Here is a 17893-nt window from a genome sequence, read left to right as displayed (position 1 = left end):
CAGTGAAAGATCGCAATTTATATGCATCTAGTGAACACCAAAAGTAAACATTTCACTCGTTGCTACATCACTCGTGAAATATAGCTCTCGGTGCTCAATCGGTGAAATATATTACGATCTTACATTGCAACAAAAATGATCCTATATGTATGGATCTGCTAAATCATAATAAGTTACAGAGTTTATAAGGGAGGCAAACGCTAACGCATTTTTGGAAAGTATACTAGTGAACGATAACCTATACTGGTTAAACATCAAGTTCGAGCCAAAGAGGAATTTGAGCCAAGCGAATTCGAGCCAACGGGATTCGACTGTACTAACAACCTTGAAACCATACCATGATAACAATAATGTTTGTTTTATTTGTTAACAATGATAAGAATGATTAATTTTTCTCTTTATAACATTTTTGGTTCGATATGTAAAGTACGATTTGAGTAATCAGTTTTATTTATATTGAACATGCGTATTTGATTAAAATTGAAACTAGACACATTAATTTGACCTGTGAATGGTACTTTTGATAAAAGTTAAATTTAGAAAAACGAATTTAATATAAATGTCATAAAAGCAGTGTTTACAACACCTAATAAAGACTTTCTCCATCACTACTCAAATATTAAATACGGCTATTAATGGTCAACTTATTGATTCATACTAACATTTCATTACAAATTTGAACTTAAAGTTAAACTTGAAGTTAAGTTAAATGTGAGTTGAAATACGGACCATTTATGGTCAGTTTTTAAATTTTGAGATTCAAAAATGAAATAGGTTTTACAAAACTTTTAAATGCCACCAAGGACTTTAAATCAACATTAAAGCCCAAAAAGGTAACATTTATCTATTTTAACTCCGTGCTCCTGTCATGCCTAGTAGGGCCCGGGGACTAAGCAAATTGAAAGCGAAAATTTTGTGATAAATTTATTTACATTGCTTAGAGAGAAAATCTGACAAATCTGCTATTGAAAGTGCTTGAGTTTGCACAAGACTTGATTAACATTCAGTCTATTAGTTTAAATGTTTGTTGGAACAAATGTTCCTATAAGGCAATGTCAATTTTCACTGACTTAACTTCAGTCGTTGATAAGGCATTTCACGTAATACAAATGTATGGTCGCAAAATTGACCTCTATTGCACAGAAAAAAGGACATTCACCAGTACGGGTCCTTCTTGGGAGTGTTATTTTGAGATTGAAACATGTATTGAAGGATATTTTAAGGATATTAGTACTCTGGCGCCTCGGATGAGCTGAAATATAAGAAAGTAAGTATCCATTGAATAGTTCAGAATGACTATCGGCGTGTGAGTCTATGCGTGTAACTATTATGCATTGTGCTGTAATTTTAGATTGCTTTATATAGTTTTATACTAATTTCATTTAGCTGGATTGTCACGAAATCTGATAGTTTATAAAATCATCTAGAGTCGGTTCCCTGGGTAGAAATTAGTACAGGTGTCCATTTTGAGAGGCTGTGATAAAGTAGCCGTGGTTGGGATCGAACCCACAACTTCTTTGGTGAGAGCCAGTGGCGTAGCCACATAAAGGCCTTGTAATTTTTGAAAATTGAAAACAATTGAATAACCCCAAAATGCAATAAGAACAACTCAAAAGCTGTATATAACGTTATTATAACAAGCAAGTCTGGTGTTTATTTAAACTATGTGCTAGGTGTATTGCTTGTTGTTTTTTTTGTAATCATTGCATATATATTTAAGTTTGTGTAATGTGCATATAAAATGGATGTAATTGTGCGTTTTGTTCTTCTCTTGGAATGCTCCAAACTGCACTGTTTTGTTTCTAATTTAGAAAGAAATCTTTGGGTTGGGTATTACCGAACCATCGGGCCTACAAGTTTTTTTAGGCCTAGCTACGCCCCTGTATGCGGACACCTAATTGCTATACTTATTCAAAACGCAGTAAATTGTATTAAAAACTTTATAGAAAAACACAGAATGTTTTATCCAATACTGTATCAGGCGCATTCAAAGCTCCAAAGTGTATTAAATTCGCCTCAGAATGATAAATATAATTCAAAGATTGGCAAATTTACGGTTAAAAAAAGCCCTCAAATGTTCGCTATATTATTTATAAGTGTTCAGGGACCGGGCGGATTCTGGTTTCATCGTTTAAAAAGCATCCCACAAAAACAACCGCCAAAATTCAAATTTAGCCATGTTTCAGATTTATTCAGTAAATTGTACAGCGGTTTTCAGGCATTTCGAGCAAAAAAATAATTAACGGATAGATATGGAACTAGTAAATCTTTCTAGAGACCAAATAAATTAAATACTAACTATTACATTTTATATATGTTTCGTATTGTTTAAAATGTAATATAAAATCCTACATGTCATAAAAAGTATGCACTTCATAGAGATGAATAAAGACAGTTGCAAATATCTATCAATTTGTTTCTCATTAAATATCATTAAAAGGTGCTTAAAGTCTTCACTCAAAAGAGTATGGAGGTATTCAATGTCCTTTAATAGGAATTTAATATCAATATGCAATACAAACTTAATAGTTTTTGCAAGTATTAATGATCTTTAAAACATCGTGATTTCTAGCATAAGCAAAAAATAAACATTCGCTCTTTTTTTTGGCGCGAAATGTCACATACTAGCCAGCGTGCATGCATGAATCGCTCATTAGAATACAACCTACATTTTCAGCCAATTAAATTGCAGATAGGAAATCATTAAGTACTAGGCTTAATCATAAAAAATCAACTTTCACTGGTGTTTAAAGGTCCACCGTACACACTCTCTGTGTCGTATTTTGCATTGACAATTATTCAGTCAATGAAGTTGTATTTTAAGTGAGTTTGATGACCTGAAATTAACTCTTAATGATTAAGAACTGCTCATTCACTTTGCTCACTCATTTCATTATTAATCATTAAAATTGTACTTCATGTCATCTAATTATAACATAATCATCTTATAAAAACCATTTAATGACCAAATGCCAGATAAATGGAACGTTGATTGCTGTTTTCGTCCGAAGGTGTCTAAATTAGTTAATCTTAATCCGTACTGCGACCCAATTGACGGAAACATTTGCGTTAACACTAATAATTTATGATATATGATCTTTATCCTATATCTTATACGAAGCCGTGCATAATTTACGATCTGAAAGTATTTAAACCCTTTGAAGAGTTTCAAAACGTGTATTTATTATCACATATACAACCGGGTTGTTCTTACTTGTAAGCTAATATTGCAATGCAATACAAAACCATTGCTTATGTGCCATATATCACGGGGCTACTGTGTTGAAGTAGATTCATATTAAGGTCAATCTGACTTTAAGGCCATTACATTGTTTAATAAATTCAATACTTTAATCAGGCAATATTTTCAAATAATTCAACTTACTGATTTCTGATATTAAGAACCACACTATTGCATCATACCAACTTCAGAAATTATTTATCCTTACTTCGTATTATTTAAAACAAGTAAATGAATTATGTATACGCTATCTTAAACATGATAATTACACACTCCGTATGTTTTAATACTGAAACGACCTGCTTTCAGTGATGTTTAACGAACCAAGTTTCAATACGAATCTTTATTGGATGATTTCAATGTTTATATATCAACAATGTTGGAAGAAAACATAACGAAATTACAAACATTTACCGAACTACATTTTATAAGCATATTAAGTCGTTTCACAACGCAACAACGTCACAACGTATTTGGCGATCATTAATTACGGAAAATTACCCACTTTTCACAACCTGTAATGAGTAGAAGTGTCACGAGATGGCAGTTACACTCCTACGCATTGGGAACAGAAGGTAGAAAATTCAGCTCTCTATATGCATATCAAATATTGCTCTCCCTGAGCCAACTTCTGACCACTGTGCGCAAGAGTGGTTATACCTATCATGAGCATAACGGTGGTATGTAAGCTTATTTATACTCGCACTCGGGCCTTGCCCTTTCGGTAAGGGCTCCGATAAGATGGTTGCTCATTTTAGGATTTTGGAGCATAGTGCACAGACAGAATGTAGCCCTGGCTAGAGCTACGTGCACCAGTGTATAGCACTGTCACACGGGACCCCCATTTAACGTCCTTTCCAAAGGACGTTTGTATTTTAGTGATGCGGCGGGAAATCGAACCTGCGACCCCTGGATTGACAGTCAAGTGTGTTAACACTAGACCATGGATCCGCCACATGAGCGCTACTCCTTTTCATTTTAAAACTTGTTATTGCTCCTAGGGAAAATACACCTATCCTTTTTGCCGCTTGCTCTTCCTGAATGATATTGACAAGGTTTAAAATGCAGGTATGACGATTGATGAAATTACAGTATATTTACTGCTTTATGCAGACAACGCAGCTATTTTGTTTCATAGTACAGGGGAGGGAGGCTTTAATATTTAATATGTTTAATGCTGTACAAGCACCTATATGGGGAGGGGGGCTTGCAAGTCATTTAATATTCCATATATTTATTGCTGTAAGGGGAATTCGACTCTCAATCTAAAACATACTGAAATAATGGTTTTCAGAAATATTGGACGTTAAGTTGGAAGTGATAAGTAGACTTAGAGTGATCGATTCTTGACATTATCAATTCGTGTAATCATCTCGGTGTCGTAATCACCAGTGGTGGATCTATAATGCAGGCTGATTGTACAACGGCGGGTAAGTCATTGCGTACGTTACTTCGGGGCCTTACTTTTTGACATGCGCACCTCCCTCAAAACCGAAATCTATTTGCTCTAAAGTATTGTCATGGGGTGAGGGGAGTACTGTCACAAGAAAAAAAAGACAATTTCTAGCCCAAAAGGGTGCATTTTGGGCTTATTTGACATTACACTGTTCTCAAATACTGAAATAAAAAGTAAATTTGAACGATTTCACGGGGAGGTGGTCTGAATCCGCTAAAAGTAACCAGGTCTATACTGATATGACGTTGAACTTAATCATGTCTTTGTTTTGTCTATCTTAATCAATAGTTTAGAAGTATGGGGTTATGTTCACTCGGGTAAGATAGAAAGAGTACATAGAAACTTTTGCAAGGGGTACCAAACGTCAAACGCTACAACAATTCCTAGCAACTCCAGGAGCTAGGAAGATTTCAGCTAAGCTTTCATTCAGTCAAACGGTTTTGGCTTTTTTCCAGAATCTGTTTATATGCGTGCATTTGTTTTCATGATAAGGACTATTTTTTGCAATATGTATGTATTATTGTATAAGGAAACGTTCGAAATGTCAAACTGTGCCCCAAAAACTTAAAAATATTGAACTTGGTAGACATAACAATACCCCTTGATGAGACAGAAAATGTTAGTTGTGTGATTTAAACGATATTAAAGATGATTTTCATTTTGGTTTAGTTTGTCTAATGTATAATGATCTACGACAGGCTTATATTCCTAGATGTTATGATTGAACTCTAAGTATTATGCAATTTTGTATCATTTCATCCACCGAATCAGAATTTTTTAATAGGATTTGCTTTCTTTTTCTGTATAACTTGTTTTATAAAAAGACAAAAGTTTATTGCGATAAAGGCCTCCGGCCCCTGACGCAAAAATAAAAGTGGCCATGATGTTTAAAACACATTTTGTGTGTGTGCACATAAACATATAACAGTAATCAATATTTCCACAGTTTTAACGACTTATGCATTATTTACAATAATAATAATATTTCCTTTCTAATGCAGAGTAAATATAACACGCTTAATGTTTAGCATAGGACACATTCTGGCTTGATATCAAAATATAAAAAAATCATGATTTTTGGATTATTCACAAATTGATATGGACGGAATGCAGACCATATATCGTTAAACATTGGACATATCAGTATTAAATGTTAATCTGTTTCAACTTGATTTTCATTACAGACTTATGATAAAATACTTATATTACATGTACTGAATGTATGGCATTACCTGTGCGGATATTCTCAAAAACATTAGTGATTAAATATATGCTTCAGTTTAAAAATTTAATAAATAGTATATGACATGTCTTCAAGTATATACTATATTGCAATTTTCTTCATATTTCCTTCATGCACGTACTATTTGTGTTTTGTTCAAAATGATGCGCTAGCTATATATAGATGAATTAGAAAACCGACGCCTGCACCACTAAACCACCAGGACATATAAACAGTGATGGAGATTTTGACATTTTTACAATGCATTGATAAAATCACGTGATAATGTCAATCAACCAATCATGCAACAACAAAACCGAAAACTGTGGTCTTCAAAGATGATATTTGATTTTTGCACTTGAGTAAAGTAAACATTATGTTTTGTAAAATAAAAATTAAAAAAAATATTCGATTGAAATTAGGCCCAAGTTTCAATCAGTGCACGATCTAAAACCAGTCTCGACTATGTCACAGATTAAATTCTTTAACTGCATACTTTCTCAGATGCTTCGAAAAGTGCGAACACAGAATTGGATTATAAAATCATTCTTAGTTTCGTTATACAGAGTACTTTAAAGATGCACTCTCACAGAAAGACAGTTTGACACTGTTTTTTTAAATTTTTTGTCTTGGAACGAGCCAGATTTTGCGTTAATGTCTAGAAACAAGTGATATAAGACTGCTGATAAAAGATCAGATTGCAATTATTCATATTTACGTTCGAAAATTGATGCTTTGTGACTAACGCTTTAGGAAAAATGAGTTTTTCGGCTGTTTTCTAAACAATTGAGATATGTTCTATTGTGAGTTATATTATATGACTGAATTGAAGGCATTGATACCAAAATCAGCTGATTTTGAGACAAAAACAAAAATAAATATCAAAACTGTTAATCTGTGAGAGTGCAGCTTTTAAAGGCCCCAAACGTTCCATTCGGTATTCAATACGTAATTCTTGTGACAAGTTAATCTTGCTAAAAGTGGATTACAAATCAAACAAACATAATCTCCACACTTAAGATCTAGCTTTTGAATGGCTTCCGAAATGAAGAAAGTTCACTGCCTTGTTTTAGTTTTATACGCAAATATTTGCTGAGATCAAACCGAATGGAGAATACTTAAGTATCAAATTCTAAAAATGTATTTTCAAGTATTGTGTTATATTTGAGGAATTCTTAAAACCATCGTCGGCAACAACGGTACTTACTTCCGTTTCACGTCATATACAACGAAGCATAGCATAGTGTGTATCGGTGGTACCCGAGGAGGACTTGATGAATCATTAAATGTATAGTTCTCTGAAATCGCTGTTGAGTTTATAATTTTCTATTCAGAATTGTGCCTTTCTAAAAGACGATTTACTTTGGACCTTGCGAAAATGGATTTATAATTATTGTTATGCGTTTTGTGTGCGACGGCAAGTTATCGGAAGTACGCCTAAGAAAGGAAATGAATTAATAATGGAAATCGGGCTGAAATGTATCCGTTAAATGTGGGAATTAAAAATTGATCGGAAACATGAGCCATTTCATCGTATATTTTAATAACGTATGAAATTGAAAGCGGTCCATTTGTGCAAGCGGTTGAACAAGCCATTTTGAGTGATAACGCAACAAAAAGGCTAGAAATCCATATAAGAACAAAGGATATACATTGATGGCTGAGTGTTTGTAAATAAACAAAATACAGGGAAACTATATGATAGCAGAAGTGGTCGTTTTAATTGTGTTTTATTGTTGAAGGGTTGAGTAAAAGTACAACTACTCTATTGACTGAGAAATTACAACAAGAAGTCAAATCATTGTCTGGAAAGAGAATTATATTTCTGCGTGATGCAATAATTCTTACAGAAGATTGGAAAAAAATGGAAATATTTAAATAGTGAATTCACTTTTTAAGTTGATGTCAGATGACATTTTTTCGTACCGTGCCTTGGTTATTCGTCCAGTCCTTAACTGTGATATACGTTTGACAGTGCAAACATAACGGATTTTGACGTCAACGTCAGATTGTTGAAAAAAAATAATACTTAGCATGATGTGCAACTGAATAAGTAGTTTTTGAATAGTAAAATTTGACGTTGGGATGGACATTCAAGTAGTTTACATGTGGACATGGCTTAGTTGTTTATCTGAGAAGTGACTAGTAACGAAAGTAAGCCCGATGACGCTTAAAGGAAGTGACGTCGACCGTCTAGCGGCGCGACCGCGGATGTTCGACCCGCTACTTCCGAGTCCCTCACGCATTCGACGATGCTCCAGTTTTATCCGTTCAGGTTCAATATTATTTTCAAGTTTTCTTAACTTTAGCAACACTCAATGGTGCAGCGATTATATATACATGTTTATGACATAAAATAATTGAATGTTTGAATATAACGAGCCCAAAATGTGAAAGAAATGAAAATATATATTCGAAACAAAATTACGTCAAATTTAATTCGCGACCTTTTCACACTGTAATGGGTACTATATGATAGTTAGATTACATGTCAGTAGGCGGACCCCGCGAAAGTTACAACTCTTAATGATTAAGTCTAGTACTGAATGATTGCCTATCTGGTATTGACATCACTCTTAATGATCTACTAACCTTCAACATAGGTAGCAGTATTGTCTCTGCATGGTGAATATATATGATATACATTCGGAAAACCTCGGCCAATTTCCATCGAAAACGACTTCGGATGTAAGGCGGTTCATCAGTAGAAGTAGTTCGTAAAATGTTCAATAATAGTATTAATTAATTGTATTGTTTTAAACCTGTATTTTGCATCATTAAGTTTAAAATGATTACCAGTCAAGTGTATTCTTGCATGAAATAGTCCAGATTCTCACGATTAAAGTTTATAAGTGTAACCGCTAAATTGAAATCACTACATGATCTTCTTGCAGTGTAGTTAAATGTAAAGAATTCTGACATTGTTAACCGTCCATATACATTCGAGGTTGTTTTCGATGGAAAATTGCCGAGATGTTCCGAATGATATAATATATAGTTTTAGTTTTATGTATGTATGCATATACCAAATTAAATATTTCCCATCACTTACCGAAACTGCCGACTATGATTTTCAATGAAAATCTATAAATCGATCATCATTTGTGTATTTTAATTTAAGGGAACTATTTCTACCGGCGCTGTTGCTCCCTCGGTTTACTTTCGTTTAACTTGTATTTCATGTATTATAACCTTAACCTTCGAATTTTATACAACAGTATTAATCAATAGTTTATTGACACTCCCTCATTTTATAACGCTGTTAAAAGTTTATTAGATTAATAATAATATCTAAACAGATTTACAATAAACGTTTAAAACACTTGAGATTGTACAGATTGTATAAGATCAATGTCATTATTTAATTGAACATGATTTAGTGTCGTAAGCCAAAGTTGCTTAAGCAAATCTTTATAACTTTTAAACATCGACATTTAAAATATACATGATATATTTAATATGATGGAATTATATTGTCTACATTCTTTTAACAAATGCACACGTATTCCTAGGCCACTACTTTTATATAAATTGGTTTACAAAACCGGCGGGTCTAATTTTCCGAAAAGTACAAAAAAAATAAAAAATGAATTTCACTATTTTTTCAAAATTATTTTCCCGACCGTATTGATTTTGGTGCGAAACGAAAGAAAAACGCACAGATAAGAGTACGAATGCAGTAGATCTCGACTGGTTTGTTGTTCCGTGGCCGTATTTGCCAATTTATAGTGATAGCATGTGAGCCAGTCAACTGTTATGGCAGCGCCGATGGCAATGGCGGAATTGACGATAGCAGTCATTCTTTGTATGAAATAATTAATTAAAATATGCAGGAGTTGTTAAAATAACAATAGCAATAAACATTGGCAAATTTAACAGCCGACACAAACAATAACTGTCGTTGTTATTCCCCGCCAATTTAGGTCATGAAAATATAGTTGTTTATAGATAAAAAAAATAAAATTGTCAGCGGCTGCCACCGAATTAGTAGACACAAATATCTGTAAATTATGTGTGAGAAAAACATTTTATAACATTTTATGGTTAAATAACAAATAACAGTGCACTAAGTGTAAGTGGTGAAATCGAAAGTAAAATTTCTAAGTTGACACCGGTGACCTAGTTTCACAAGTTCGGTCGATGGTGGTTATGGATTTGAAATCACAAAATGGTTTGGAAATACTTGTTATTGAGTCAATGTAAAGCTTGTGTTTATTCTAGATTACATGTTTATTCATGTTTGGGTTAATAGTAGAGTAAAAACAATGAAAGAGTTGAACACATGTCTCAATGACATTTTAATACTAATGCCATGAGTTGTGTGCAAATATTTAGATAAAATAACACGGAAAACTATTTTGAATAAGTCCATTTCAATTTGTAATGAACTTGATATTTCACTATAAATGAGATTTGTTGTTGTAACCAAGGAATACTCTTTAAAATGAAAAATAAACAAGCATGAAGTATAGATGCCCTGTGAACTCGTGTATACACAAAATGGCGGAGTTGGAAGAAGATGAAAATATCCGATACATAATTATGGATTTCTCTGTTACTATCATTGGTACATAAAGTTAAGTCACATGCTAGATTTATTATTTTGTTATGTGATTTTTATGTACTGATGTGGTAATTTGCTGCAAGATTTGAATTTGAAATGGATTTGGTGATCATCCCATGGTAAATATCCCGGTCCGAAAATATCCGAACTTAGCATGGATCGAGTTACACACAACTAGGACACACCATGGTTAAGGTTATTAAAACTCAAATCTAGGTTTAGTTTGGTTTTTAGTTTTTCAGGAATTGCTTTCACAAATTTAAAGCTCAAATGTCTTCATAAAATGTTACTTCCTTATTTACAAAATTGGTAATTATTTCACTTAATTGGCATTTTCCAATATTGAAATAACTGAAACAATGTTTAGAAAATAGTATGTATTGTTTTAATACAGTGCATTTTTTTGTATTTTAATGCGTAAAATTGCTTTTCTTTTTTTCAATTTAATATTGTTCAGTTTAGTGTTGTGCGTTCACTTTTGCTTTAACATACCCTTGAAGCTTAACAAATGTCTTGCTGAGTGATATTCAATGTATCTTTGATAAAAAGTGTAATTTATACATGTAAACATGTTTTATAGTCAATTTCATTGATGTTTTATATGCACAGTATGTAAGATTTAAACTATGTGTTTAATTAGAACTTTGAAACTTTGAGTGTATTAAAACATGCATTAATAGCAGTCTAAAAATTTAAAATGTCATGTAAATGATATATATTTTCAATGTTTTTATGTTGTTCTCTGATTTTTACCCTTAAAGAGTATGTTTTGTGACTTTTTTCCTTTTTTTTTTTTTTTTTTTTTTCGACCGCCCGGTGGACATTTTTCCCAAAAATTCTTGTAAACCAAAAAATAAAAAAGGAGTGGCCCTAGGGTCAAGATGAAAGCCTTCCTTCGGTCAAGTTGGAAATGGAGACAATACTTAACTAAACCGATTGTGAAAAACATGTTATTGAAGAAAATTTGTTTCATTAAACTGACTATTAACATTTAATGATGTTTACAATTATAATTATTATCTCTTAAACATTTCCATGGATACATTTATACCAAGTATCTTTATGTATGGCACTCGCGGAATCACACCGCCCCAATCCCCCTTCCCCTTACCTGATCACTCCTAAATCATTTAAGTTTGCTTTGATTTATTCATACGGTTGATGATATATCATTTGATCTTAAAGATCTATACAAAGATGTATCTGCCTCTTATCCAAGAGGTCGTGGGTGTAATCCCTTACTTAATGCGCATGTTCTCATATACTTTTATAGCAGACGCCAGGGGGACAGTTTTCAATATAATTGTAATCCTCATCGTTAGATATGCTTTGAGTGGTTCCATTCAGTCTTTTTATCAGTTGTTTTTACACTCCAATCAAAATACTCAGATTCCATTCTTAACCTAAGTTTGATCGAAGTTGTTTATTGAATACGCCCCCTTCTACTGGCTTCGAATTCGTTTCTAAATCAAGGGTGATTCATGTAAGGTAGCTTAAAGCTGTCTCTACAAATAATCAGGGGCGTAACTAGCCCTGTATTCATATGGACTCATAATTGTGGTAGGCGGGGTCCGGGGGCATGCCCCCTCGGAGTTTGAAAACCATAGTGGAATCTGGTGGAATCTGAGCCTTCTGATGTGCTTTATTTAGAACTGGAAAATGGACGGTTTTAGGATAATCTAGTCAAGTACGCATACTGTAACTTTGGCTGATTTTTTTTGTCAGAATCATGTTGATTCAGCCGCGTACTCGCGTATAGGCAGCTACACGCCTGACAATTGATCTCAAAGTATTTACTAACTTGAATATCACTTTCAATACAATTATTTAGACGCAAATTCTGCATATCACACATTCGAATTATGTTATCAATACGATATAGTTATTTGAAGCAAGCATAAAATATGTAAACTTTCTCATTTCAAATCATTGTGGCTTTAATCTAAGTCTTATCACTGTATGACAATTTATTTCAGTGACGAATAAATGAACCGTTTTGTGGTATGTTTGGTCTCATTAAACAAGGGGAAAAGCTTTATTTGCCCTGCACTTCAACTGCATTTCATTACGAACAATTGTTTACAAATACTGCTATTGATATCGAAGGAGTGAGAACGAAAATGCTTTAAGTATCATCAAATTTAGGTCGACAGAACTAGTTGTACACACTGAGTCATCAATTACGCGACATAAATTGTTCAAATTTATTTGTCGACAACATTAAATCAACATATCCCGTTTATAAGGGATAAGTTATTTTCATCGACAAAACTAGTTGAACATCTTTGTACAGTCGACACAAAGTGTATAACCTTATTTGTCGACAAAATTAAGTCAAAATATACAGTTAATAAGTGAATACAGTGTAAGTTATTTCATCGACAAAATTAGTTGAACATTTTTGTACAGTCGACATAACGTGTTTAACATTATTTTTCGTTTCAATTAAGTCAACATCTACAGTTAGTAGTGAATAATTTATTTTCATCGACGAAAGATTCAGTTAAAGGTGTTGAAGAACATATGTTTGACAACATGTCAAGTTATAACTTGTGACGTCAACATAAACAATTTCATGATCAAATCATCAGTATTCAGTGTAATATTTTATGATATACGCTTCCATAGGTACATATAATGTTCGTTGGCTCGAACTCACCGGGACCGGCAAAAAAAACATCGAGGCTCGGGAAATTTTCTTCATGTTCGAACATTTATTTAATTTGCAATTGTTTCCTTATGTTTTTTCAAGCCACAACCTTTCCACTTTTACGGAGATATATAACGTTACTTGATTTTCATACGATCGTAATATATTTTCAGATATGTCAACCGTACAGACGTGGACGCTATGGCAGCGGATGCCGCCACGCTACCAACTCACGGCAAAGACGATTCCCGACGACGTCGACGAACTCATCGCCGTCGGAAACTCCTCTGATCGCTCGTTTACACCAAGAAAATTCCCTTCACCCCGTCCAACGTCGTCAACCGGCCGTCAATCGGCGCAGAACAGCTCTCGTCCACGTTCAAGGACTGAGCGACGTACGTCGAGCAAAGAAACGACCACAGGGAAGACGTATGACGTCATTTTGACGTTACATGACACAGATCCAATATATTCCCAACGTGAGCACGTTTCAAACAGAGAAAACTTTATGTTGTCCAGCAACGTTTCAGAAACCGAGAAAAATAATATGAATGACTTAGTATCAAATACTAAATCGGCATTTTCCTTTCCTAAACGTAATTCGGACTACGTATCGACGTTCCAGAAGCAGTGTCGCGTTAATTCTGCGCGTAGACGATTAGCGGAAGTACCGCCTACTCCTATAGTGCCAGTATCAAGATCAAGTCAAAACGGCGAGGAAAATAACGGTCGGGCACAAACTGCACCCGTTTTCCCGGTCACGAGTGCCGAGATTTTGAAAAATCGTAGGCATACTTCAAATGACAGCGCACGTTTACTTCAAGAGCCCAAAGTCTCAAGGCAGTTTTTGAACGCAAGACCAAAGACATTTATCGAACCCAACAAAATTGATATGTTTCATTTCGATGATACAAAGTCTGTGTCGAGTTCATCTAGTAGCCCATTTACACGCGAATTTGACAATAAACAAAAGAAATATCATGTCCAGGATACAAACAGAGCAACTGTTTATATCGACAATGGGAAAGTTATGTATTTCGGAAAATCTCGACATGACTTGACGCAGCTGCTAAAAACGCAGACTTTGCGTGCAAACAAGGCAAGTTGCTTTCTAGCGGAAATTAGACGTGACTACCTGAAACATCCAAAATATGATCGCCGTCGAACTACAAATTTACAAAAACTGTTTGAAAATGACCCGCGTCGTATAGCGAGCGAACGGATTGATTATAACAGGCGAGTTGAACATATTCTAAGCTATTACGACGATCCAAATATCCCCCAGCCGCCGTCCCGACCTACCTCTCCAGAGAGAATAAAATCTCCGAAAGGGGCTCGTTTTAAGGGACTCTCTTTGACCCCTAACGTGTCTCCTTCTAGGCCACCGTCACGCGCCGGTTCCCCTGTTCCGGAACTTTATGACGTCTCATCTGGCGATTTTATCCTCCTTAATAAGCAGTCGAGGTTGCATGATCGCCAGTTCTATCTGAAAACTCCCGGCATGCACCACGGTCAGACGATGGCGGAAATTGAGAAATGTCGTTGTACAATGTGCAGAATGGAGCTCCAATTAGCGTTGGTTTCCGGTGCACAAGCGGACGCATCGCTTAACGAAAACCTTGGAACGGACGCTGATTGTCTGCATGCAAATGATAATACAGAAAATAACCACGAGCCTTGCAGAAATATTTCCAAAGAGAATTCAAAGCATAGTTTTGCATCTTCGACGAAATTATCAAGATCAAGTTCACAAAGAGTTTCATTTAAACAACCGGAAGCAGTAAACACAGTTACTAATCACGACAATAAGATGACGATCAAATGTAAATTACCGGAAATGGCGGTCAGTGAGTCGGGATTTGAAAGTTCAAGGACAAACGACGGGCTTTCCACGTGTCTCGATGAAAACGACGATACCACGTGATTTTTAACAACATCACGTGATTTGTAACTGTACAACGTGATTTGTAACAACACCGTATGATTCGTACCAATACGACACGACGTGTAACAATATCATTTGAATTTTAACAGAATCACGTGATTCGAAACAATACCATTGAATTTCAACCTATACCGCGTGATTCGTAACAATACTACTTGTTTCGTAACAATACCACGTGATTTGTTACATACCACGTGATTCGTAACAAAACCACAATATTCGTAGCAATACCACTTGCTTCGTAATAATACCACGTGTTTCGTTACAATAGCACATAATTTGTATTAACATTATCACTTGATTCGTAAAAAGGCAGTATTCCTAGTTATGGCTTAAAAAGGGAGACAAACATGATGTTCTTCGGCAGAGAAACGCTAGAAGTTACACACCTTTGGATATAATCTATTCGAAACACTGACCTTTGTCCAGAAATGTTTAGTTGATTTAAATGTTAAAGGGACTCGCTCATATTTTGGCACCATTTTTTCCTGGTAATGCAGTGAAATACTAATATTACAACTGTTTTACTCTTTGATACCAAAATTGTAGAAAAATGAATGTATGGGGAAATATACTGGTTTTAGTGTAGGGGGGGGGGGGAACCCACGCCGGTACAGTCAAGGAAAAAATAAAAAATAACTGACAACAAAACCTCACGCCCACAAGGGCACATGCACAAACATGATTATAACTTAACCTTTATGCCTTTTGTTGAATCGCGTACCAGAACAGAACAGAACAGAACATATTTTTATTCACGTTCACTACATAGTTTCTTGTGACATATAAGTACATTTAAACAAATCAAACTATAAGACATAAGGTTATAACGCATAGAATGGATCTTATAAGGAACTAACACTTTTCAAAATCGTGAACTTCAAAGATAATATTTGAGAATGTATCAACATTTGATGAATGGTTCCAGCAGACAGTATCTAAGTTTTAATACTCCTAATGATTTGCCATACTTTATTTCGTAATAAAAAGTGCATTTTTAAAACCATGGGCGAGTCCATATAACAGATGAAAGAATGGTACGGGTAAGCTGAATCTCAACAGTGTATAACCTTGCTGTATGAGGATATGGGTAGTGACGTCCTTGACCTTTGGTCGAGAATTTAAAGGTGCACTCTCACAGATTGATTATTGGCTGGAAACCAGTGATATAAGATTGCTGGCTGCTTTAATACATGTATTTACGTTTGAAAATTGATGTTTTATGGCTGAGAGGGTTACTAACGCTTTAAGAACAATGACTTGTTTTGGCAGTTGAGATCGGTTCTATATGGAGTTATCGTATATGACTGAATGACAGGCACTGATGCGGAAATGAGTTGATTCTGAGACAAAAATATGGTCAAAACTGTCAATTTGTGAGAGTGCAGCTTTCACCGCGTTATTTTCTTTAATTCATATTTAAAACATACACAAATGTTTGAGGGGTTTTTTTTTGGTGTTTTTTATTTGCAAATTAGAAACACTACAGCTTTAGTATTGACGTTATTTTCAGGCTGCGTAATTTCAATCATATAAATTCCTGTTCGGAGCATTTTACTTGTACCTCAATAGTACAATGCGTCTTGTATCCAGCGGATAAATGTTTTGCCCACATTTTCGTCTTTGTTCTGATAGTGCTACATTGTTTTTATACGATGTTTTTATTTTGCTAGAATGAAATATTTGTTGAATAAAAAATCAAAATAAACTTGTTCATGTTTTGCAGCAGTTTAATCATTTGCACATAAAGCCCATAATTGAGTATATTACGCCTACGCCTCGAACATGAATGGCGCAACGCCATTGGTCCAAGACTGGTCACGCGGTGACCCACATTTTCCATATTGGGTCACTTATCTTTATATCGTAACAAAATGGCGTCTTTTTCCGATTACGATGAATAAACGGAACATTTCTCAGATAGTGTTGACGTCTTGATAAATGTAAATACAGTCGAAATGCAATATGTCAAACTCTGTTATCTCGAGTTCAGGTTATGTAGAACTTTTTTCGAAAGCATTGGTTTTAGTAGTTTCGGTTATATCGAATATTCGTTATCTCAAAATACTTCCAGAAGTCCCAACGACTTCGACACAGCGAGTTTTGACTGTAGGTTGTCGACTTGATAGTCTCGTGACTCGGTTAGTACGTGACCCGATATCGGATAGGCTGGGCGCAGGAAACATATTCGGGTTCGATATGAGTTAATTTGAAATAATACAAAGTAAGAAACAAATTACGGTCCATGGTATATACAAAAAATATAAAATGAAACAACACTGTAATAAAGATTTCTTACAGTACTTAATTTAAGAATGGTGAATTATGATACTATTATTCAATCTAAAGTGAGGCAGTATATTATAATATTCTTCATAAGCACTCATTGTACATTCAAACGAATATGAGTTAAAAAGTCAGACGGAAACAATTAACATTTATAATTAGTTACTAATGACATCAACATATTACTCGAAAGTCATTATGAAATCATCGATACATGTTTAACCTTCTACAGTATTATCACCATAACATTTCCGTCCGTTTCGTTTTCTGAGGTTGTTTAAAAACAAAAGATAAACATTAGCAAATGCAATCAAATCAATTATTGGTAATGAAATCGATTATACACTGGAACGCAATTGGATTTAAATCATATCCTATATACACTCCTTTTCGCGCAAGCCAGTATGATAAATAAGAAAAGTTATTCCCATCGAACTACAGATGTGTTCGTTTAAAGGAACTAGACACCTGATGGCCCGAAAATCGGCAAAAACAGTATTTCCTCAAAAAATAAGCCTAATTATCAATA

At 34.5% G+C, this 17893-nt stretch overlaps 1 protein-coding gene across 2 annotated transcripts; it reads left to right on the top strand.

Moving 5' to 3' along the window:
- Positions 1 to 1160: 1160 nt before the first annotated feature.
- LOC128212188 (uncharacterized) lies at positions 1161 to 16710 on the top strand. 2 transcript variants are annotated; one of them, XM_052917510.1, is made up of 2 exons: positions 1161 to 1267; positions 13307 to 16710. In XM_052917510.1, the coding sequence occupies exon 2, from the start codon at positions 13309 to 13311 to the stop codon at positions 15055 to 15057; it is 1749 nt and encodes a 582-aa protein (XP_052773470.1). In that variant the 5' UTR covers positions 1161 to 1267; positions 13307 to 13308; the 3' UTR covers positions 15058 to 16710. The 2 variants fall into 2 exon arrangements, with proteins under 2 accessions (XP_052773470.1, XP_052773469.1); XM_052917509.1 differs by lacking the exon at positions 1161 to 1267 and adding an exon at positions 8075 to 8194.
- The last annotated feature ends 1183 nt before the right edge of the window (positions 16711 to 17893 follow it).

Source organism: Mya arenaria, chromosome 12 (assembly GCF_026914265.1).
Source record: "Mya arenaria isolate MELC-2E11 chromosome 12, ASM2691426v1".
Classification (NCBI taxonomy): domain Eukaryota; kingdom Metazoa; phylum Mollusca; class Bivalvia; order Myida; family Myidae; genus Mya; species Mya arenaria.
This window is presented reverse-complemented; position numbering and strand designations above follow the sequence as displayed.

Excerpts from the sequence above, each read along its gene's own strand:
- LOC128212188 (XM_052917509.1), top strand. The coding sequence starts at position 8,083 with ATGACGCTTAAAGGAAGTGACGTCGACCGTCTAGCGGCGCGACCGCGG. Across the intron at positions 8,195-13,306 it reads CTCCAGTTTTATCCGTTCAG|ATATGTCAACCGTACAGACG; the intron begins GTTCAATATTAT and ends ATATATTTTCAG.